Here is a 25,319-nt window from a genome sequence, read left to right as displayed (position 1 = left end):
CCGTAACTGTGCTTGCACAGACTATTCTTCCCACAGGCCTAAGAAATCCAATGCCTCCTGTCTACTCCAGGGAGGTGCACGTCTGGAGCATGTAGGCAGCATGGTCCATTGGGCACTTGTGTGCAACATGGAAGAGCTGCTAGGTGTAATTATCAAACTTGGAAATCAGGAAAAGGTATTTAAAAAATGTGGGCTTTGTACAGGTTGTGTGGGGTTCCTGGTGTCTGTGACCCCTGGGCAGTGGAGTTCACAGTTGTGACCAATGTGGTCAGTGTCTGGCATTGTGGGACAGCTGCTGGAGAACTGTTAAGGTCAACCTAGGTGTCTATACTTGCACTGCGTCAACCATGACAGGCTGACTTCCCCAAACCGCATTGCCATAATGGGGTACTTACATCAGTGGTAGACAAATTTTGAGCATAGACACAAGTATAACTAGGCTGATGCAAGGTGACTTACGTAGACCTAACTTTGTAGTGTAGACCAAGCCTCTGTCTTTGTGGCTCTGTAAAATGCATTGTAAAATCATTGTTGAAGTGCTTCCAACTTGTTTTATAGATACCTCAGCTAGCACAGAGTTGCCAAACTCTGGTCCTATCAATACAGGCTCAACTAACTGCTCTTAGTTTAAAAAAAAAATCTGGTTTTGCTTCCAGTTGAAGCAAATTTGACTTAAACCTTACTTTGAGTGGGTTGTTAAAGACACAACTAACTGCAACACACTGAGTTAGATTACAAGTCTGTGTACTTAAGCACCTAGTCTGACAAACTATACAGCAAATGTAAACTCAGTACAGAATTTCAGTTTGATTCTCTTAGTATTTTCAATACAGGAAAAAGAGGAAAATCATTGTGATTTGTTTAATATAGAAGCTTTGTAAATGAATTAAGTAATTTTCATAAAAGTAAGATGAAGTTCCTGTCAAAATTTATATTATAATTAAAACAGTTGAATAAGATTTCTTACTTTTTCAGTTCTCTAACTGCAGGACAGCTTTCCTCTTCGAATGTTAAAAGGTGTTTTCAATAAATTCCAAGGCCTTAAATCCGTTTTAATTACCACTGACTGTAACTTTTCTATTTCTTCCCTTCTAATTTGCTTCTCTAGCACAAAAATCTTCTGGCTTCTCCTGTGCCTTCAGAGTTAAATGGCTTGGTATTGTGGTGTTTACAAGACAGTTTAGTAGCCTCTCTTTCTAAATTAGCTGTACACACTTGGTTCGGACACTATAAACCATCAGAAGCTCTTCTTCCAGTGAATGACATTAACTTGCAAAGATTTTGTTGAATGTGTGTGTGATTGAGCTCTTGTGGGTTTCCCTACCCTTCTGTAGTAGTGTACAAAAAGAAGATGGTGCCTTTCTGTTGGGGGGGGTGGTGGTGGTGATGGGCAGAGGCTGTGTGTGTATGTGTGTCCCCTTCCCCCTCTTCCTCTCTCAGTCCAGCCAAAATGAGGTGTCCATTCTTCTATTTCACATGTAGAAGTTGGAATATATGGCCCACTCCTGCACCCATCTACTCTCCCTATTCATGTTCTCTGGTTTGCCCTTTCCAGAATAACAGGTTTCAGAGTAGCAGCCGTGTTAGTCTGTATCCGCAAAAAGAACAGACGTACTTGTGGCACCTTAGAGACTAACAAATTTATTAGAGCATAAGCTTTCGTGGACTACAGCCCACTTCTTCGGATGCATATAGAATGGAACATATATATACAATAAATTTGTTAGTCTCTAAGGTGCCACAAGTACTCCTGTTCTTTCCAGAATAGAATACAAAATTTTACCTTCTACCCTTCACATTCTTCCATGTACTTGTCCCACTCTTTGCACAACCCCACTTAATTTGGCCTCCGAATATACTTTATTTTATTTATTTTTCTTCAAGCTTCATTTTTCCTCCTTTTCTCTAGCCCAGTATGTCTGTGTCGTGTTCACACTCACTCACTCATCTCATCAGATAGCAGTTTCTTGTGGTACATATATAGAGCTTGGTTATATGGAAAACACATAAGGGCAGGCAGTTGGAAAAACTCAACTTGATAGTGCAATTATGTAATTATTTATTACCCTCCACCCCATTTTGTATTTAAATCCCGAGTAATCTTCAAGGGTCTAGGGCTCTATATTTCCTTTGTTTCCTAATCTTTCTCTGTCTGTATTCCATACAGCTTTAGACTGTCCAAGTCACTTTTGCAGTTTGGTTTTGTCCTGCTATGTATTTTTGTTGCTATTTTAATTTTAGTATTGTCTGAACCTGATCATTCTTGTGTGAAAAAACAAATCCCTGGGTGGGTGGGAAGAGTCATGAAGCAGCCAGGTGGGCTTTAGAGAGATGACTGTGAGGGGATGGTGCATGTGTGCCTTAAAAATTATATATAATAACTCTTTGCCCCTTGGAAGTCTTGGACTGCGCTACAATTAGTTTTATATATATATAATCCTCAATATTTATTCCACTCTGTATGCATCCGAAGAAGTGGGCTGTAGTCCACGAAAGCTTATGCTCTAATAAATTTGTTAGTCTCTAAGGTGCCACAAGTACTCCTGTTCTTTTTGCTACAATTAGTGAAGCTTAAGCCATTGGAACAGGAATAGCTCTGCACACTTTCTGGCAGTGCTTTGTGGGCCACAGTCTGAGAACCACTGCGTCACCCTGTCTCCATCTCTTCCCAAACACCTAGATTTTTGTTGGGTCTGCATCTCTCTCTGCAATGGGTAGAAGTAGTGGCACAGCTGTGCTGCTGTAAGGTACGCAATGTAGACATAGCCTTTGTCACTATAGGAGCTCTGCTTTTAGTAGAATTAGTAATAGTTTAAACTTATAAGCCACATCAGTTGACCCACAATTTCATTCACAACAGTTGAGAGATTGCAAAAGCTACTACATGCAGACTTTAATCTTTGTTCCACTAGATCGTCTTCCATAAGATGGCAGTTTCGGTAGATACATGTGTCCTAGGAAAAGATGGGTGATGCACAAACAGTATCTCTCTGAGCTTTTGCTACCTCCTGTAAGTTAGTCATTCTTGTGTGTGGACATCTTTCACTGCTCTTCCAGAATTGCTGCCCGGAGACTCAAAATGACATTTCAAGTAGTCTGACGTACTGGTCAAATAGACTATCAAATCTTTCTACTTCACCAGCTTTAAAGAATACACTTAAACAACTCTTTATAAGCACTTCTGAGGGGAAACTAATTATTTGGCTTTTGTTATTTTAAACTACATGAAATAGAAAAACTTGGTATTTAAGCTGTGAACTGCTAACAATCCTTTTGTAAACAAATTCCAAAATCATTGAGGATGGACAGATGTGTTGGTGGATATATAAGGGAGTAGGACAGTAGATGAAAATGTACTGTCCTTTTAGTTCTGGACACTTCTGGCCAAAATGCTAATTTGAACCTAAGAAAACTTAGTCTTAACCTGGTCCTCTAGTAGTTTCTTAGCCACATAAAATCACTTTTGCCTGCTTTACGTGCTTCTGAGGCAGAAACTATAATCCCAGGAGATGCAGCATTTCAGGTCTGAGATATACTGGCAGACCAGTGTGGTATGTTCAAGCTTCTCTATCAGAACTAAATTCTTTCTAGTTCTCTCTCAATACATCTCTTGTGAGAGGCACTCAATTCTTCTCCCCCCTTTTTAAATTAAAACAAAGCTTTCCCCCCCCCCCAACCTAAAATCATAAGGAGAAAAGCTACCCTTTTAAAAAAAAAAAAAAAAAAAAAAAAAGGGGTGGGGGGGGAGAATGTGGTAGTAAAAGAACATTAAAGGCTTATAACTTTCGGTACTCTTGCAATTTTAACTTTAATCACTGATCGTGCCATGAAGAATCAGTGCTCTTGTTTGGCAATGGAATAAGTTTTAGATCAAATACAATACATAGGGAGACGTTTTTCATGTCTTGTATTTAATAAAAAACTTCCCTGAAACTTCCTGAATTTTTTTAAAGTTTAAATGTAAAGTTTCAAGTGTGGGGGTGGGGTGGTGATGTTTTTTGTTTTTAACTTCCTTGCAGCTTAGCATTACTTGAAGAAAATTATTTTATGTATAAATTATTTTTAATTAACCGAACATCTGTAATTTGAATCCTTATCCCCTCCATGTTTTTTGTAGTGTGCAGCACGCCATTCAAGATGGTGCCTTATAACGTCACGTACATTCTATACAGCTGAATATGATCCCAATGAAAAGGTAAGTTTATAAAATCGCTTGACTATACTGTACCATAAACATTATTTGAAAGCCAAAAGTTAGCATAAGCACTGGAGAAATGATTAACACTAGTAGTCTTAGTGAGACTGCTTGTCACTAGCAAAACTCCTTAAATGTTGGATTTAAAAAAAAAAACCAAAAAAAAACCTTACTCTTCGGGCAAATAAATTATCCTTATTCTTGGGAGTGTATTTGCCCATGCCCTGGACATAATGTACATTTCTTTCTATTTTAACATTTAAAATAGTTATTTACACTACACGTAGTCATCATTTTTGAAGAGGTGGAGTCCCCGTTTCTTGAGACTCTTTAAAGCTAGATTGGACAAAACACTGCAAATTACTATAGACAGCAACTCTGCATTAGCAGCAGGACATTTATTAAATGACCTAACATGTCTTCCAAATCTAATGTTTACAAACAGTTCACATGCTAGGAAGGTATAAAGATGAGACTTTATAGGGCTAGCAGAGAAGAGTTTGAGGAGGTTGCCAGCTTTTTTTTTCTGGCCCACCAATTGATTCAGGAAGTAGCAATCTAGGTCTGCAGCTACTAGCCAAGCAAAACTTTTTCTAATGGGAGGTACATTCACTTGGCTTCCCTCTAAGTAAATTTGCTTGGATGATTGCAAATACTGTGGCTGCATGTGCTCTGGTATTGAGGGGAAAGTATGGCAGCTGTGTTTCACTCTGGGGAATACAAGCCATAGATTTACATGACTGCATAGAAGCAACTGACAAGGGATGACCGCTATATTAGAAAATGAAGGGCAGGGGGAACGGGAGTTGTAGAACACTTTCTTAAAAGTAACTTCATTCTTGGAGAATTTGATCATGAATTTGCACTTGCAACATTTCCTACAAGTCTCGACTGTCACTTATTCAAGACTGCTCCTCCCTCTCCCACTATGGTTAATTTCCTCTCTGTCATAAGGATAGCTCTATATTGGCAGTGAAACAGGGTGCTTAGCTTCCCTCAATCTGTTAATTGGAAGTCCTGTGGGTACGTGCAGGGGGTAGTGGGTGTCAATGGAGCTCAAACTCAGTTATCTGAACGTTATTTAAAAAAACTGAATCGGACTGAATTTCAAGATCTTCTACTAATTAGAGGAAATGATCTACTCAGGAAAGACATCACACATTGTTTTTGAGCAACATGTTGTTTCTTTCTGGATGTAAAATGTGTCCTCTGTAATAGCAGGAACAAGAGTTCAGTGGCTCCTCCTGTTTAGTGTGTCTATTGCAGAATTGACTTGCTTTATTTCACATAACTATACTTGTTTAGCTCCCTTTGTGGCCACTCTTATTTTGGAATAAGTGGCTCTTCTTTTTTTTTTTTTTAAATTTGGACTAAACACTTCCCAAAGCGATGTAAGAAACTGAGGCCGGGAGGGGGAGGCACTGCTATATTGAAACAAGTGTTTCCACACCAGGAGACCTAATAGTATAACTACAGTGTCTTAAATTCATACCTTGGCTTACAGTGCTGTAACGTTACTGTGTCGACAGGCCCATATTCTAGTATAACTGTGTCTGCACTGGGAGGGTACTCCCTCTTAATTATGCCAGCGTAGTTAAAGTGACAAAACTCCTAAATGTGGACAGAGCCAAAGAGTTCAAGCCTGATCGAACAGCAAATTCCAATTCTGAGCTGGCAAAATTACATGGAAGAAGACCAGTTTGATCACTGTTGATCTGAATTGATTATTCTAACTGAAAGGAAGACAATCAAGATTAGACTGTGGTATGAACGAAGGTTTTTTTTTTTTTTTTTTTTTTTTTTTTTTTTTTTTGAGGTTTTTTTTTTTTTTTTTTTTTTTTTTTTTTTTTACTGGAGTGTTTGGTTTTTTAGTTATATTTGTCTTTAAAAAGAAAAATGTTGATTCGTCAATATCTATCTTCCTCCTTCAGACATTTGAGAAACTCCTTATTGCCAACAGAGGAGAGATTGCATGCAGGGTAAGTTATAACTTTAAAGCATTTATCATTCTTGAACTTTTTTGCTATAAGATTACTTAAATACTGAAAACTCTCTCTTTTTAAATAAATAGGTGATTAAAACATGCAAGAAGATGGGCATTAAAACTGTTGCTATACATAGTGATGTTGATTCCAGTGCTGTAAGTATTGTCTTTTTTTTTTTTTTTTTTTTTTTTTTTTTTTAAAGCTTCTTGCTGAACAACAAAGGAATTAAAGTGTTGCACCACCTGGCAATGTGACACCTAACCTTTAGGCACCTAGGAAATCTCTGGAATCCACAAAGCCTGAATTAGGTGCTTAGGCTCCATATGCAATGCATGGGGAGCAGGTAGTGTAAACCTGGCCTAATACAGCAAAAGTAAAGTATCCTACACTAGTTTAGATAATAACTTTATTACAGAGGAAGAGGTAGCAAGTGGATAGCTTTTTTTTTTTTATTTGACTCTGACCAACTGGAAATAGTAGGTAACTAGTAACAGTGTTTGTAAAAGGAGTTTATACAAATGGGGAAGGGAGAATGAAGCAGTATAAGAATGATGGAAGCGAAAGTTGGGTTTCCAAGAGGTAGGTAGGCTAACGGGAAAGTCTTCTGTGGGGTGAAATTATGGGGAAAAAGTTGGTGTTCCTTTATTTAAAAAAAATTGTCAAGGACTGTTGAAAATCATTCCAGGGGACTGAATGTCTGAGTGCCGATAATGGCGTAAATCTATCTTTGGTACTTATAGCCCCATTGCCATCGTATCGGAGCACCTCACAGTCTCTACTATAGTTCTCCTCTCAACATCTCTTGTGAGGTAGGGTGTACTCTTCCCCATTTTTGTAGATGGGGGAACTGAGGCACAGAATTTAAGGGCTTATCTACACAGTGCCACAACCAGATTAGAGGTGTGAATTGTAGAGCTCTCTGACTGCCCGTGTAATACCCTACTGGCATAAACTTAAAGGTACCTACTTCATGTTAACATAGTCTTGTTTGTTCACACTGATGTAGTCCCTATTTCAAAGTATCTTTAAGTTTACGGCAGCAGGGTCTGCATGGAGCATTTAGAGTGCATCACTTCAGGGCACTCTGCAATTCATACCCTTGTAGTCCGGACCAGCCACTAACGACTTGCCTGAGGTCACACATGAAGACTGTAGGAGAGCAGGGGGTTGACCCTGGGTTTCAAAACCCAGGTTAGAGTCTAAACCCCTGGATGGTCCTACTGGACCATCCTTTTGTCCCTGAGAAGAATAGAGTACCTTCATAACCTCTGGCTGAAATTCAGTCCAGGCCAGTGGTAATTGGAAGATATTGCTGTTCAGTGTACTGTGAAATGAGTTTTTGGTCTCTTGTTTAGTTCCTAGTGGGCAGGTGTCAGTGTCAGTTATCAGTAAATGGTGCTTTTGCCGGTTTAGTTGGAAGCCAAGGATTAAGTGGGTGCAGTTAATAGCCTACTGTTTCACTAGGGTATGCCTACACCGCAGCAGGGAGCATGCCTGCTAAGTATAGAGGAGTATGGGAAAATGAGTTAGTTAGCATGAAGATAAGTTTGAGATGGTAAGATGGGAAAATTGAAGCTAGTAAGGCCATAAACCAGGGTTATGTTGTAGCTATATTTTGATTATAACTGGGTTTAGCACAGTTTTTAGTGAGTGTTTTTGAGAATTGTGTGGTGGTTTTTTTTTTTTTTTTTTTTTTAATAAATTATTAAAATGCTGTCTGTATTGATAACATGGGAAGGGTATTGGTGCAGAGGTTAGTTTAAACTATGTATAATGTAAAAAGCCAATAAAGAGGTGGCAGAAATGTGAACATGGTAATGTATAGGTTTAATGTTAATTAGCATTATAAGAGGAGTAGTTTTGCTAAATTGTGGAAAACTCTAGTTAATACCCAAAAGTATATAATTAAGGGCAAGTTTACACTACAGCTCTGCTGGCCTAGTGCGGATGTGGATAGCGTGAAACTTGCATCACTTAGGGTGGGGGCTTTTTCACATCCCTGAGCAACGTAAGTTAGATCAACTTAAGCAGCAATAAGAACCAGGAGTTCTTGTGGCACCTTAGAGACTAACAAATTTGAGCATAAGCTTTCGTGGGCTAAAACCCACTTCATCGGATGCATGCAGTGGAAAATACAGTAGGAAGATATATATACACAGAGAACATGGAAAAAAATGAGTGTCACACACACTATAACAATACTAATCAATTAAGGTGGGCTATTAGCAGCAGGAGGAAAATTTTTTTGTAGTGATAATCATTTCCAACAGTTGACAAGAAGGTGTGAGTAACAGTAGGAGAAAAAATTAGTATGGGGAAATAGTTTTTCCTTTATGTAATGGCCCATCCACTTCCCATCTTTATTCAAGCCTAATTTAATGGTGTCCAGTTTGCAAATTAATTCCAATTCTGCAGTTTCTTGTTGGAGTCTGTTTGTGAAGTTGTTTTTGGTTGGAGAATTGCGATTTTTAGATCTGTCATTGAGTGACCAGGGAGGTTGAAGTGTTCTCTGACTGGTTTTTGAATGTTGTAATTCTTGATGTCTGATTTGTGTCCATTTATTCTTTTGCGTAGAGACAGTCCGGTTTGGCCAATGCCCGAGTGGCATTGCTGGCACATGATGGCATATATCACATTGGTAGATGTGCAGGTGAACAAGCCTCTGATAGTGTGGCTGATGTGATTAGGTCCTATGATGGTGTCCCTTGAATAGATATGTGGACAGAGTTGGCAATGGGCTTTGTTGAAAGGATAGGTTCCTGGGTTAGTGTTTTTGGTGTGTGGTTGCTGGTGAGTATTTGCTTCAGGTTGGGGAGCTGTCTGTAAGCAAGGACTGGCCTGTCTCCCAATATCTGTGAGAGTAAAGGATTGTCCTTCAGGATAGGTTGATGCGCTGAAGAGGTTTTAGTTGAGGGCTGAAGGTGATGGCTAGCGGTGTTCTGTTACTTTGTTTGTTGGGCCTGTCCTGGTGTAAGTGACTTCTGGGTATTCTTCTGGCTCTGTCAATCTGTTTCTTCACTTCAGCAGGTGGGTATTGTTGTTTTAAGAATGCTTGATAGAGATCTTGTAGGTGTTTGTCTCTGTCTGAGGGATTGGCAGAAATGTGGTTGTATCTTAGAGCTTGGCTATAGACATTGGATCGTGTGGTGTGGTCTGGATTAAAGCTGGAAGCATGTAAACAAGTATAGCAGTCAGTAGGTTTCTGGTATAGGGTGGTGTTTGTGACCATCGCTTATTAGCACTGTAGTGTCCAGGAAGTGGATCTCTTGTGTGGACTGGTCCAGGCTGAGGTTGATGGTGGGATGGAAATTGTTGAAATCCATGGTGGAATTCCTCAAGGGCTTCTTTTCCATTGGTCCAGATGATGAAGATGTCATCAATGTAGCGCAAGTAGAGTAGGGGCATTAGGGGACGAGAGCTGAGGAAGCATTGTTCTAAGTCAGCCATAAAAATGTTGGCATACTGTGGGGCCATGTGGGTACCCATAGCAGTGCCATTGACTTGAAGGTATACATTGTCCTCACCCACAACTATTTCACATTTGGGGACAAAGTCACAAAGTTTAGCCACCAGGTTTGCCGTGACATTATCGGGGATACTGTTCCTGACTGCTTTTAGTCCATCTTTGTGTGGAATGTTGGTGTAGATGGCTTCTATATTCTATATCTCTAGTGGCCAGGATAGTGTTTTCTGGAAGATCACCAATGGATTGTAGTTTCCTCAGGAAGTCAGTGGTGTCTCGAAGATAGCTGGGAGTGCTGGTAGCGTGGGGCCTGAGGAGAGAGTCTACATAACCAGACAATCCTGCTGTCAGGGTGCCAATGCCTGAGATGATGGTGCATCCAGGGTTTCCAGGTTTGTGGATGTTGGGTAGCAGATAGAATTCCCCTGCTCAGAGTTCTAGGGGTGTGTCTGTGCAGATTTGTTCCTGTGCTTTTTCAGGGAGTTTCTTGAGCAAATGGTGTAGTTTCTTTTGGTAACCCCCAGTGGGATCAGAGGGTAATGGCCTGTAGAATGTGGTGTTAGAGAGCTGCCTAGTAGCCTCTTGTTCATATTCTGACCTAGTCATAATGATGACAGCATCTCCTTTGTCAGCCTTTTTGATTATGATGTCAGAGTTGTTCCTGAGGCTGTGGATGGTGGTGTGTTCTGCACGGCTGAGGTTATGGGGCAAGTGATACTGCTGTGGAAAAGCAGCACAGACCTGCCCTCAGTTACAGGATTATAAGGCTATACTTCATTCTGTTGTCAGTGGACTGATCACCCATTGATACACCATTCTATCTTTGAATGTGAGTATAATTGTAGTACCTGGTAATTGTCTGCCTGTCTGCTTACCTAATCATTTTTCTTTAGAATAAAGTTTGGCTCTATCAATCAGAGTATCATCCAGGGTTCTCTACTATATTAAATTAACTGACAATGGTCTCCACTTAGGGTCTGGTTGGAAAGCCCACGGCCACAACCCTGGACTGCCAAGGGGGTTGTGGGGCGGGAAGCCTGAGCCCTCCCACTCTACTGGGCTCTGACCCAGGGCCCTTTTAGCTACCACTAACCTGGCAACCAAGTCTACTTAAGGCTGTCCTCCCTAGGCCTCTTCCAGTTGTCCTCCCTTAGGGTCACCTCAGTCCAAGGCCTTTGCCTGATGGGAAAATCCAAATCTCAATGAAGCAAGAGGGAGTTGCCACTGTCCAGGGCCACAGAATACTTCCTTCTCTGCTTGTCTCTGTGGAGGGTCCTCCCTTTCCTCATGGAGGGCCCCTTTGGGCAGCTGCGTCAGAGCCTTTAGGTTTCTCTCTGCTCTGCTGGAGTTGTGGGCTGCAGATCTGCTCACCTTCAGCATGGCTCGCCAACTGAGATAATTTGCTACCTTTTAATTCCTCCAGCAGATGGAGCATTTGTTGCAGGCGTCAAGGGGCGGGGCTGGCTGAGCCCAAAATGAGCACTTTAGCCCTTGTTGCTCAATGTGGGGTTTGTACACCCCAACACACAGAACTAGAGGCTTGAACCGAAAAACTGATTGGGAAAGCTAAGGCACAATAAACCTATTTAATATTAATTGGGAACATATAAAATTCCAGCAAAGTTCTGAACCACACTAATAGGGGAGAATGGGGAAAGAAGGAAAGAGAGGCAGAAGCAAGAATGAAAAGCTTAAAGAATGTCTGGATGTATTCAAATAATTTTGCTGTGATAGCATGGGGTGTGTTGAATGAAATGAAGCAGTATCAAAGACATTTGGGGTATGTTTACACTGCACTAAAAAACCCCCACGGTACCAAGTCTTAGAGCCTGGGTCAATTAGCTCAGGCTGTGGGGCTAAAAATTGCAAGGTAGATGTTCAGACTCTGGATGGAGTTCGGGCTCTGTGACCCTGTGTGTGTGGGGCGGGGGGGGGGAAGAGGGAGTGTTGGTGGTGGTGGAAGGAAGGAAGGGTTACAGAGCTTGGGCTAGCTGAATGTCTACATCAGTGGTTTTCAAAGCCAGTCCGCTGCTTGTTCAGGGAAAGCCCCTGGCGGGCCGGGCTGGTTTGTTTACTTGCCGCGTCCACAGGTTCGGCCGATCGTGGCTCCCACTGGCTGCGGTTTGCCGCTCCAGGCCAATGGGGGCTGTGGGAAGCGGCATGGGCTGAGAGATGTGCTGGCCGCCCTTCCCGCAGCCCTCATCGACCTGGAGCGGCGAACCGCGGCCAGTGGGAGCCGCGATCAGCCAAACTTGCGGACGCAGCAGGTAAACAAACCGGGCCCGCCCACCAGAGACTTTTCCCTGAACAAGTGGCTGACCAGCTTTGAGAACCACTGGTCTATACTGCAATTTTTAGCTTGGTAAGCCCAAGTCAACTGAGCCAGGCCAGCTGCAGCTGTGCCACAGGGTTTTTATTGTAGTGTAGATGGCATCTAAATGGCATTTTGGTTCATGGAGGACAGATGAGGCCCTGCAAGACTACAAACGGGTAAACATAGTGTCTACTTAAGTACCTAGGGAACTAAAGACTAATAAATATAACTGTAGCATTTAATGAATTATTGTAGCTATTTAATAAGCAGCTTAAAAACACCTAAAGGAAAGCAGATGAATAATGTGGATTCCTTAAAAGAAACAGTACTGAAACAACAAAGTTTTAAATCTGGTTGTATTTTTTGTAAGTATAATGGATAACCGGTTTAAACAAAACATCTATGGGGAGGGGGGGAACCCCTATGCATTGGAAAACTAAAGACATGATTTGTTATTTCCACCATGTTTCCTTTATTCACTATCAGTCAAATATTCCTTTCTTGAGAGAGAATTCTAGAATTCAGTCCTCTAATTATTCCGGTTTATGTACACAAATTGGAGGGGAAGGGGGTGAATGTGCATGAGCCAGGTTTAGATAATGTAGGTAGAGTCCAGATGCTAGACTGTACCAGCACATCCTTTAACACAGCATGGAAATAAGAGTGGCTCCATGCTATCTACAGTAGTGTTTCTACCCTTGGTACTATTAGTGTACCTGAACTGGTGTTGGTCATGGGGTCTGATCCAACACCTGTTAAAGGAAAGTGTTCTACTGGACTTCAGCTTCAGTGGGCTTTGGATCAGACCCCTAATGTCTGCTTACAAGCAGACAAGACTCATTTATCTAACCACAGGTCACTGCAAAGGAGTCGGGAGCCTTTCCTGTTTCCTATGTTTGAGGGTTAGGGGACTCAGAGGTCTCTTTCCTTTCCTCCTCTTCCCCCCACTCCCCTCCCCAGGCTACCACTACAAGATCTCCTGGATTGAGATAATGACCATCCTAGGCAGCTGTCACAAAATAAAACGAAACCAACAAAACGCCTATTTGGTGGAGGGGAGACCTATGTTGTGCACAGAGGAGTGGCTGCCCAATGTGAGGTGAAACCAGGGTGGCCGAGAGGATTCAGGCCAGCAGCCACCTCCGGTCTCCTGCCAAAATTAATGGGGGTGTGGATTAGTAAGGAGGGACGGGTTACCCCAATATTTAGGACTAAATATTTAGGTTACTTTCTCTAAACATTTGAGTCCCCCGAATTGGAGAAGTTTAAATTCCATATTCCCAAATTAAACTACATTAAGTGAATGCATCATACTGGGTATTGTAATCTGACTGACTTGACTGTAACTAATAGCATCTCAAATTTTGCTTTGACAAGTTTAATTAATATTCACTCTAGATTTGACATTCAAAACTATAGCTAGTGAAATAATTTTTATGAACTAACTTTCCTGGCTCCAAGTGAGAGTCTTTACAGTAAGATGTAACAGGAGCAATTGGTTGTAGGACTGGGAATTCTGGTAACCTGTGTTCCCTGTAAGCTGCGTGGTTGCACGGCTGCCCAAAAGTCAATCAAGTGCCGCGCACTTGATTAGCAGAACAGCACACGTCTGGTGGCATGTGTTCAGGTGCCCCTCCCCCATTGCTCTGCAGCCACATTGCTCCTGCCCTCTGCCTTGGAGCCCCTGGTCAGCTGCTCCTGGGACCCTCCTGCTTAACGTGCAGAGCGGGGGGAGGATGAGGGTCACTGATGTCAGGGTGTTTGTCTCCCCACTGCCCATGTACCCTATCTCCGTGGAGTAGGGGAGGGTGGACAGGGCTCAGGAGCAGGACAGAGCTGCTGTGGTCTGAACAATGAGCCTTCTGGTGAGTGCCTTAAAGAGACAGCGCATGGTCTCTCATAGACTTCCCCAGCAGCCAGCACGCGTGCACTCCCTCTCCCACACCCACCCACACACAGTGTCTTTCTGTCTCTCTTACACTCATCTCCCAGCACATACTAGTTGTTGTTGTTACTTCTTGGTACTTCCTGCAATGCACACACATTCCCTGTAACTTTATTCTTTCAAAGTGCTGTTATTAGTTTTTTGACTGGTCTATGCAGTTCATCATTTTATTTCTCTCTGATGCTTAAAATTCTTTGAGTAGTGAGTTCTAAAATGCCTAACCTGTCGTGGCTGGAGTAATTATCCCTATGGTAACTTTTTAAAAATGAATATCTAGATTTTTTGTTGGGAGGGGTGTGTGTGTGAGTGACTGTATGTGCGCGCGCTGGCTGCTGGGGAAGTCTACAAGAGACTGTACGCTGTCTCTTTAAGGCACTCACCAATAGGCTCATTGTTCAGACCACAGCAGCACCGTCCTGCTCCTGAGCCCTGTCCCCCGCCCCCCACTTTGCAGAGATGGGGTACATGGACAGAGGGGAGGGGGAAACCCTGACTAGAGTGCTCCTCCTCCCTTCCACCCCTTCCCCCCCCCCTGCACGTTAAGCAGGAGGGTTCTGGGAGCAGCTGACCAGGGGCTCCAAAGCAGAGGGCAGGAGGAATGCGGCTGCAGAGCAGCCGGGGGAGGAGCACCTGAACACACGGCATCGGATGTACCGGGCTCTGCTAATCAAGTAGACGGCACTTGGGTGGCCGTGCGACCGCGCAGCTTAGAGAGAACACAGCTTCCAGCCATCATCAATTAAGGGAAATAAGGTTAGCTTTACACGTACCATGAGGATGAAAATACTAGAGAGAATATGTCCAGAATGAAACAGGAAACAAAATAAAGGATGACTGTAAATTTAACTGAGAATATACTGCTTTAAAATAATTCCATAAATAGAGAAGTAACAGAAGTGGAATTTAGAAAGTCACAAAGACCTTGACAATATAGCTGCTAAGGAACAGGCAAAGGATATTGCTGGCTATGGGAATTTGAAATATATACTGAGTAGTAGGTCATGATACACACTCTATGGTCTTAAAACACTTGGCTAACGTTTTAACTACCAGCAGTTATTTGAAGAAGCCCAGGAAATATTTAATTGTGAATTACTTGAATGCAGTATAAGCACATGAAAAGTACAACTGGAGAGAAGATTCATTTTGCCACTTGGATAATTCAAAATTGGGCCAGTGGGATTTTTTAATTAAAAACAAACACAAAGAACCCTGAAATAAACCAAAAAGTTGCTGCATTTGACTGAGAATAAACAAAGATGTTTCAGCCCCAAAGCAATCTTATTTTTTAAAAAAGTGCTTGAAAATAGGGATTTAGGCTGAAAGTACCCCCTCAACCATAGGTATAGCCTTGCTAGAGTAAACACTATATAGAGAAGCTAAAGAAATATTGTAATGCCTAACATAATGAGCTAAAAGCTCCTGATAAATGAACAGGCTTACACTAATTAGATCTGAACAAAAGAAGATATAGCATAAAGCAGTGAACTAAATATAATTTTATTTGGCATTTTTAACACAGCAGGGATTCTATAGCCGTAGAATGTAATGAACTATAAATGACTAAAAAAATCCCATGGGAAAGTCATGTAAGTCACTGGAAGTCTGTGAAGTAAAAGATGACTAGTTATACCTTAATGTAGGCTAGTTATTGATATTGGTCTTTTTTTCAGTTGAAGTGAGGACTCCAGGTGTGATCTGCTTTTGTATCAGTGTGCTAAAACTCAAACGTTTTTTCATGTTCATAACTCTGTGGATTGGATATTTATATCTACTGGACATTAAAACATACTTTCCCTTGAGCAAAACTAAAACTGACAAAATATACATGCCAGAGTTGTTTCTAAATTTACAAATAATTTGCTTGTATCAAAGCAGTTGCACTGGATTCAAATGTACTGTAAGAAAACTCCTGCAATGGTGTTGGGATGGAAGGAGAAACTGGATGATTTAAAACTGTAGGTAACTTCTCTGACTGTCTTGTGGCGTTTTTGAAATTCAGTAAATTTCAAAATAATTTAGACAATTAAAAAATGACTCCTTTGGAAGGCTATACACAGTATTTTAAAAATGTTAACTTCTAATCTAGAACCAGGTAACTCAGTCACGTATATTTGTCCTGAGTAGTCCACTCTTTTGAAGAAGCACTGTGATTGCTTCTAGTTTTGTTGATGGTTACCATGCAATTAAAAGGGATACTGTCAAACCTATATTCCTGACTTCTTAATTCTACTTTGGCAAAAGTAAATAACTCAAATGTGAGAGTAGAGTTGGTTAATTGTTTGAATTCAGACTATTAATCTTCCCACTTCGGAAATATTTGCCATTTGTTTCTCACTTTCTAAAAAATGGAAGCTAACACAAAGTATGCTGTTAAGTGTCCAGTTTCTATAAAGTATACAAATATAGAGGCCTAATAGTAAACTGGCTGCAGGCAAACCACAAAACAAAGGCAAACTTAAAACATACCTGCCTCAAAATACACACAAGATCCCTTCCTTTGAATGCAACAATATAGAAATGTAAATATCTTGATGGCACAGAAGTATTCCAGTGTATATCCAGGAGGAGGATATTCTGGAACTTTGGGCTTGGTTATTACAGCGAGGGGTAGGCATGTGGGCATCAAGATGCCAATATGGGAGAATCTGCCCACCACAACATAATCTCAAAGGGGAGCAGTTCCACATCATAGGCACTGTGGCGAGATGGAGACTGTTTATTCAATTTATGAATTCTGGTTGCTATTATAAGATTAAGAAAATTGCTGTATCATTGAATACATATGTGCTTATGGTTTCCACCCTTGTTGACAAGAACTGTCTGTCAGCCCTCCCAGACCAGGTACAACAGGGGTCTTTAGAACTCCACTAACTCCCATTCAGGTGGAAACACCTTGGGACAATGGATTAGCTCAAGCCTAAAAGAAGCTGTTTTATCCTACTTCTCTGCAAGGGGCTGGGGAAGTTAGGAGAGTGGAAAATTCTCAAACAGGATAAAGGGACTGGTGACAAAGCAAGGGCTTAAGAAGGACTCAGCGGGAAGCCTTTGGACATAGTTACAAAGTTTTGGGCAGGAGAGGCAAAGAGACAAGCAGGCTCTTTTTTTTTTTTTTTTTTTTGTAGCTGGGGGGCAGGGGCCCAGTTTAGTTATGGGACCAACCAAAGTCAAAGCAAACTGACCTGGAAAGGGGGTGGGGCCTCCATGGTTGAGAAGAGAAGCCATGTGATACAGAAGAAGGATCCTGGATGTCCCCAGAGGTCTCTGATCCCAGCCCAAAGAATGCTCTGGAGGGAGATGCATGTAGGGTTTAATACTTTTGTAGAGAGTTGCAGTTCTTGTGGTTTTAAGTAAAGAACAATGGTGTGTTAGAACTCTGTGCTGTGTGTGTGAGACGCCTACTACATACCTTTGAAGAGCTAACCTCTGAATTCCAAGAATCCATATGGCTGGAACTCAGGGAGAGGGTGTGTTTAAGCTGCGGAGGAGTCTGAGGATCAGCACTGATCCCGGGGCTGGGTAGTTGGACCATGAGGTCCCAGCTCTCAGAGCAGGTGCTAGACAGAGGATGAGTACCCCAAAATTGTGCCTAGAGGCCTCACGCCAAGGGCCAGTGCCTGGCTCAGTTCAGATTCTGGAGGATTTAAGCACATGGGGCCAGAGTTGTGGGTCCCCTTGTAGCAGTCTAGTGAGTGTCCAATTGGGGGAGCACTATTAGTTCTGTGCCACACTGCTATGAATAGGTGTGGTCAGCCGTTCCAGTTCAGTGGCTGCAGTTGCCATGGTGGTATCCTAAGGCAGCAGTTCCTCCCTTAGGTTGGCTTTGTATTGCTTAAGGTTTTACATACTAATAGTAAGGCCATGAATGCACCTGTTTGGTAAAGTCCTTTTTAAAACCGTTCCATCTAAGATACCGTGAAGAGCAAGAGCTGAAATTCATAAACAGCTCTCTGAATCTTCAGGTAGGCTTAGAAAATATGTCTGCCCGCTTAACACTGTCTTGTTACACCCAACAACCAGTTTAAGTTGTATCTATTTTCCTGCCTATTGGAGAGATGATCTCCTTTTGTGTGTTGTCTGTAGAGAAAATGATTTTGGTACATTCAGTTTTGATAGTCACTATGTGGTGGATGGAAACAGAATGAACATCAAGATGTCCATGAGGCAGAGTGTATTATACAGCTTCTTGAATTAATTATTGAAAATTTTTGAACACAGTGGGGTACCTCCTAACTGGATGAAGTGCTGATACCTAGAGAGTTCAAGGAATTCATTTATATTGTGTGAAGTTTGTTGCATACTTACTGCTCTTGTTTATGCCCCATGTGATAAATTTTCAGAGATTGATATCTGGTTCTGATAACAGATGTACAGTTCTCATCTCGTAATCTTTAGCCTTATCTTTCATAACATAAAAATGCATGCATAACTCTATTCCTAATGGAAAAGTTTGTTTATCCAAATGATTACAAAATATTTCAGTGCAGTACTTTGTCCTCCATTATCTTATATGAGGTATGGAGAGTGGTGCTCATGATCCGCAGTAAATAATATCATAAGACATTGTGAGTGTGGGGGTTAGACACACAGTATAAATTCTCCTGTATGACTTTGCCAATGCACCTTAGTCCTGAGTTGCAAAAAGCCTTCTTTTTCTGAAGCTAATATTGTGCTAAGCCAGTGGTCCCCAACCTTTTTACGTACAAGATGACTTTTTGAATTTAAGTGCAACTCAGGATCTACCCCACCTCTTCCCCGAGGCCTCCCTCACTCCATTCCCCTCCCCTCTTCCCCATACTCACTCACTCACTCTCACCTGGCTGAGGCAGGGGTTTGGGAGAGGGTGCAAGCTCTGGGCTGGGGCTAAGGGGTTCGGAGTGTGGGAGGGGGCTCCGGGCTGAGCTTGGGTTAGAGGAGGGGGCGAGGGGTGCAAGCTCTGGGAGGGAGTTTGGATTCAGAAGGGGGCTCTGGGCTAGGGCAGTGTTGGGGTGCAGGAGGGGATATGGGGTGCTGGCTCGGGGAGGGGGCTCAGGGCTCAGGCAGAGGGCGCAGGCTCTTGCCAAGCGGCACTTACTTGGGAAGCTCTTGGTTGGCGGCGTAGCGCGGCTAAGGCAGGCTCCCTGCCTGGCCCGGCCCCAGGCTGCTCCCAGAAGTGGCCAGCATGCCCCTGCAGGGGGACACTTTGTTCTGTGCGCTGCTCCTGCCTGCAAGCACTGCCCCTACAGCTCCCATTTCCCCCCGTTCCCAGCCAATGGAAGCTGCATTGCCGGACTCTTAGCAGACAGCCAGAAATCACGATAGACTGTCAGAGGCTCCAGGATTGACCAGTGGGATCGCAATCTACCAGTTGGTGACCACTGTGCTAAATTATGCTGGCTTAATGATGTAGACAAATGACCGCTAGAGTCTGGGATAAGACCAGCAAGCTTGCTTTCACTTGTGGATATACATATTTGACACTGTACAAAAAGTCAAGAATCAGTTAAATCCTATTTCAAAATGTATTCCTTTTGTAAAAGCAAACCATACTATGTCTAGATCCGCAGGAACTATAAACTCTTAATAATGCTCTAGCAAAGTTCTTATGAAAAAAATTTAACACGGAAAAACCTTGGTAAGGGGAAAAAGGTGCACATCAACATTTTTTTTTTTTTTTTTTTTGGTACTACTCCAGACAATATTGTGAAACATAACAGCTGTATGGGGGGGGGGTGAAAAAGGATGTTTAGGGACATATTACATCTTTATTTCGAAGTGCAGAGTAATACAAAGGTTGAACGTGTGGCCTTTTTAACCCACATTTCAGGTGCTATAGGCTCCTTCCCCAGAAGGATCCTGAACAGACATCACCTAAAAGGTCCAGTGTATAATGGTCTTTATGCAGTTGCACAAAAGGCATAACTTTACTTTTTTTTGTCATGTTGCCACACAAATATACAAAAAATTCTGCTCTCATCTTCCTCTTAAGTATTTTGGAATGTTTCCATTAAAAATTGTGACACCCTTAGATGGCTTCTCCATTCAGAATTTCTTCTGGACATCTTGACTGCTCCATCTGTCCAGTGGCCAGTCATGCTCCTCAAAATTTTGTATGGGCCAGCTCTGGCTTGGTCTCTAGTTCCTTGCTTTCAAAGATGGATTTTGGGAGTCTGCACCAGCTCCCTACTGCTTCTTGTCCAGTTCATTTGCTGTCATGGTGTTAGGTTGATTTGAGTTAGATCTGGGTTTGGATTCTGCTTTCTACCCCTGGAAGCTTTGGATGGCAGGAAAATACTGCATGGTGCATTTTGACCTCACAACTTCCTCAATGTAAGCAGGGGTTGTGCACACTCCAAAATTTTGCCTGTCTTGATGCAAAGTTCATGGGAGGCCTGTACACTTTTTTGTACACTGCCTGTGCAGGTGTGAATTCATAATAAGATGTCAGCTGAAGATAATATCTTATTTATGAGTTTGCTTCCATAACCCCCTCAGTCTGTAACCTTCCAATTAGAACTGGTTGTAAGGTAGAAATCACTTCCTGTGAATTTAAAAAATAAAAAGCCAAAGCTCAGCTTTGGCAGACCATTTCCAAACACCTCAATTCCTACACTTTGCATTATTTTGTACTACTTCAGCAGTTGTGCCCAAGGTATACTAATTAATGAATAAACATATCAAAAAATCATCCAAAGCACAGGACTTGGTGGTGATGGGGGACTTCAGCTACCCAGATATCTATTGGGAAAATAATACAGCAGGGCATAGATTATCCAACAAGTTCTTGGAATGCATTGGAGACCATTTTTATTTCAGACAGTGGAGAAAGCAACTAAGGGAAAGGCTGTTCTATATTCTATTTTGACAGATAAGGAGGAACTTATTGAGAGTTGAGTGAAAGTATGTCTCTCATGTTCACAACTAAATAAGTAACATGGGACGTTTTATAAAAAGATTACAGCAGGGTGTGAAAAAAGGTCATGCTATCAACATTCCCGACCAAGGAACATAAGTCCCCGCACCACTTTCACTGGATTCCTGATTTCTTTTTTGACCCTTCCCCTCGTTCCCCGAACTGGTGGATCTAATATTGCACTGAGCATCTCTGCTCAATTTTTATGTACTATGGAAATGCACATATAGCATATTTTCAGTGTGTTTTGCAAATATGAAGTTTTGTGACCTTTTGGGAAGTGACTAGTATTAGTTTGCTTTGACCTGTTGACCTTGTGGGTTTCCTGCCCGGGTGAGCTAGAACAGGGTCTTAAGGTACTTTGATAGAGAGGAAAGAACATACCCCCCTCCACCTACACCTCTGCCCCGATATAATGCTGTCCTTGGGAGCCAAAAAAATCTTACTGCGTTGCAGGTGAAACCGCATTATATCAAACTTGCTTTGATCTGCCGGAGTGCGCAGCCGCGCCCGCCCGGAGCACTGTTTTACCGCGTTATATCCAAATTCATGTTATATCGGGTCACGTTGTATTCTGGTAGAGGTGTATTTGGCAAGAATGCCTTACTTGGGCTTATTAGTTAGCTGTTAATAAATGATTGGGCAGTTTCATCATCTAAAAGGGTGTGTCCCTTATTTGCCCATGTCTCTAGCAATGTAGCATTTTGTTTCCAAAGATGAATGCAGGAAAACTGCATTAATGAGACTTACTTTTTACATTGTTCTTGCCTTTTTTGCCACTTAGTTTTCTTGCAGTGTGTTTGCACAGCTTCTCCTTGCCTCTTCCTGCTGCTTCTGGGAGCCATGCAGAGCGGGGAAAACCGTATTAAAACATCTGGAGGGCTGTAGTATGCCCAGCTCTGCTCTAGCACAAGCCTTGCCAGCCCATCAGTTGACCTGGGCTTTGAGACTCACTGACCTTGGGTTGGTTTTTTGCAGTGTAGATTTACAATCTCAGGGTATGCTTGTCAAGGCGAAGACTAAGCCTGCCTTTGTCTGTGTAGTAGTGCCTAGCACAATAAGATGCTGACCAGGAGCTGAGTGCTACGGTAGTATAACTACTCATATACTGAAGTGTAGGAGAGAGACTTCTAAGGAGACATAGTCCATACAGATCATAGCTACCACTAGTGATGACCATGTCACAAGGTTATGAGTATCACATTCTAGCACACAACCCATCTAAGTCTGGCATATCCTGGTACTGGATCACTGCTGGTTCACCTGGTGCCATGGGTGGTTGCACCTATCGTCACGTCTTGTTTAGCACTGTCTGTCAGTGCTGACTATTGGCACTTGTGTAAGATATGCTCTGCATTCCCTCCTCAACCTCTTAGGGCTAGTCCTTCCATCTGTTCTCTAATAGTTTAAGGGTCACACTTACATTGAGTGCCATAGATTCTTCACCTCCCCCCCACCCCACCACACACCGCCTTGGCAAGTGTCCTCACCAAAAACATAAAAATAGTAGTCTTATAATTAACTATTGTTTCTGTATAAGTGATTTCCTCCCCCATCATCTTGGTTCCAAACAGTGTAATGGCTGGGGATCTGTAAAGTAGCATGCCTGGCATTTGGGCTATTTCTTTTTTAACACTTTACCACAATCTTGAATAGTTGAGTGGCATTCTCAAAATGATTAAAAATTTCCTGAAACAGAGTTACAACCTTGGCACTTTGGGGAACAAGTCCTGTTTCCCCGTGCACATTCCATCCGCCTCAGGTAGTGAATAAGTCAGTGTATCTTGACATTGACCTAAAAAGGAAAGTTGCTTTTAATAGCAAAGATAGGTCATCACCAAAGAGAGGACAGATACTAACTGGTCTGGAATAATGACTTGAACAACTTTATGCCCTGTAGAGGTAGACTGCTGAAGTGAGGTTCTTGCAATCCCTTCTGGAGGGAGTTGTATCTTCTAAGGGAATAATGTACTTCAACTTTCCTGGCCAATATACATATGCAAGACTTTCAGTTCTTGGAAGTCATGTGTGTAAACTTTAAGGTATCAGAAACGGTAGGCCCTTTTTTTTTTTTAGCTTGTACTTAAATTGATGGTCCTGGGACACTGTAGCAAATTGGTGGTTGGGATTTTAGCAAACTGGAATAGAGTGGCTTGAAGTCCCTGTGATGTGATTTTTTTTTAATGTTTTTTTAATATATATGGATGCCTATTTATGTTCAGAAGGTATAAATGATAAGCTCAAGCAGGAATATGTCTCTACTGGGGATATGATGCCCATATGTTATATTTTGTTAACTGAACTTCTAGGAAGCATTGTTGCTTACATTAATCCAGTCATCTCTTTGAGCTATAACCCAATATCTACTCCACACCAGGCTTGTTGCTCAGTAGTACTGTATGCTAGTGGCAAATGACAAAAACACCTTGAATGAATAATTCTGGTTTAAAATATTAAATCCCTGTTTTGTTTAAAAGCCATCTGGCAAACACCCTCAAGTTAGTAAAAAAACTGGCATCAAAAAACTAATCTAAAAAGTTGGTTATTGTTTTTTATCCAAGTAAAACTGAATAAACTATTAATGTATATGACAAAATATTACAGGCCAGATGAGTCTACTGGCCATGGCTGAATGCCACAGTGGAAGCTTCAGAATGTGTGATCATCTCTCAGTGATTGTAGCAGCTTGTTACCATTCTCAGAAAACGAATGCCTGTCCCTCATGCATAACTTTAATCTTAGCTACAGAAGGGCAGCTTCTGCTCCTTCTGTAATAGAGGATGTCTTCAAATACTCAGTCATCCTCCATTGAGTCACAGAGCTCCAGTTCAAGAAAAAGAACATTTTATTTCCCTTGAACACATTTTTCTGGGCATGGGGAGCTCTTAAAATCTTGGCAATCATGAAAGTTTGAGAGGGTGGTGGTAATAGTGCCAGTAGGCCTAAAGTTCTTAGTGCTTTTCATGGTTTCTTTATAACTGTTAGTAAACAAAGGATTAGATTTTAATATTGGTGTCCAGAGCAGTAGATGATAAGCTCTCCATTTAGGATGGAAGATTCTCTTGGGGGGGTGTGTGTGTGTGTGTGTGTGTGTGTGTATTTTAGGCTCTGTGCTCAGCATGCTTCCAAGCTACACATTCAAAATGGACTTTGCAGCTTGGTAAAGATACATACAGTGAGCAGAGGTAGCTTTAGAAGGGGTTAATGGGTTCAGATGCATCCATAGAAAGCATGAAACCAAGGGCGCAAACACTCTTTGCGGGGAGCCATGTTGACTCCTTCGCTTGAGAAGCCATGCATGGCTTGATAGCCTGGATCCTTTGTCATGGTGATGCCACTTCTGGCCATGTTTACTGTGCAGTGATATCAGTTGCATGCTGCTATGAAGGCCCGAAAGGCAAAAATCTGCCAGAGGAGAGTTGTGGGGGGTGGTGTGGATGGATGCCTCCATGTGTCCAGGTCTCCAGGCAGCCTCCATGTGTCCCAGTCTCCACACAACAGAAAGTGGTGCAGGGCACTGGGCTGAAGGCGAGGCCTTTTCCTGCTCTGAGCAGCTGCTTCTGGATGCTGAGCAGAGACACCTCCCCTTGTGTATCCTGGGTGGAGTCTCTTGTCACCATGAGTAATTGGGACCAGCCCTTGGGTGACCGTGGGCAGCAGGCCCTGTGCTTAGTTGGGCACTAGATGCCCCTCCTCCCCGGTGCTCTGCTTGTATCCTACTTTTTGTATTTATTTTTGTTTGTTTGTTTGTTTGTTTCAATGTAATGCGATTACATTAGAGTTTAATATGGTGCACCCACTGAATCTGGAGGCTACATCCACCACTGACAGAGTTCATTTTGCACAGAATTCATACAGACAGATGACCCAAATCGTCACAGCTTGTAGAAGAGGGACCTCTATGATATGTATTAACTTTGTGCTAGAGCAAATGTCACCCCGAAGATCTATTGCCACTCCCCACCACCACCAGAATGCACAATGTCAGAGTGGACATGCCAGCATGTCTATGCATCTGATGTGCTATGGGAGGGGTGTCCGTGACTTCTCTGGGTAGGATACAGATTGAGTGGGTGAGGGGTGGTGTTAGGGTGACCAGCTGTCCCGATTATTATTGGGACCATCCCAGTATTAGGGGATTTTAGGGGATTTGTTTTATAAAGGCAACTATGGATCACTCCTCCCCCGCCCCCCCCCCCACCAAATTGGTGGTTTTTGTTTGACCACCAAATTGAAAAATCTATTATTCGCTCAGATCTATAGATCTGTAGAACCATAGTGGCTAACTGGAATAATAGCCATTGAGGGGCTGTGATTCCTGATGGTTTGAACATGAATTCTATTTTTTTCCTATTAAACTTTAAATGGAAAGATGTTGTAGTTTTGATATGTTCAGAACTACTTGAAGCTATATTGCAGTCTTGTCTTTTTCAGATGGAAAAACAAGATTAAGGGTCAAACCTGAATCCATAAAATGCAATAGCAAGGTTGTCAGTTGTTTTTATTTTCTGCCATCTGCCTACAG

At 42.2% G+C, this 25,319-nt stretch overlaps 1 protein-coding gene across 1 annotated transcript in view; it reads left to right on the top strand.

Moving 5' to 3' along the window:
* The window catches only part of PCCA (propionyl-CoA carboxylase subunit alpha), a 384,189-nt gene that overhangs the window by 7,380 nt on the left and 351,490 nt on the right, over positions 1 to 25,319 (top strand). The window contains exons 2-4 of the mRNA XM_034758211.1: positions 4,118 to 4,195; positions 6,127 to 6,174; positions 6,267 to 6,335. Coding sequence (XP_034614102.1) covers positions 4,118 to 4,195; positions 6,127 to 6,174; positions 6,267 to 6,335 — 195 coding nt within the window. The remainder of the gene's footprint in view (positions 1 to 4,117; positions 4,196 to 6,126; positions 6,175 to 6,266; positions 6,336 to 25,319) is intronic.

This window comes from Trachemys scripta, chromosome 1 (assembly GCF_013100865.1).
Source record: "Trachemys scripta elegans isolate TJP31775 chromosome 1, CAS_Tse_1.0, whole genome shotgun sequence".
Lineage (NCBI taxonomy): Eukaryota > Metazoa > Chordata > Testudines > Emydidae > Trachemys > Trachemys scripta.
This window is presented reverse-complemented; position numbering and strand designations above follow the sequence as displayed.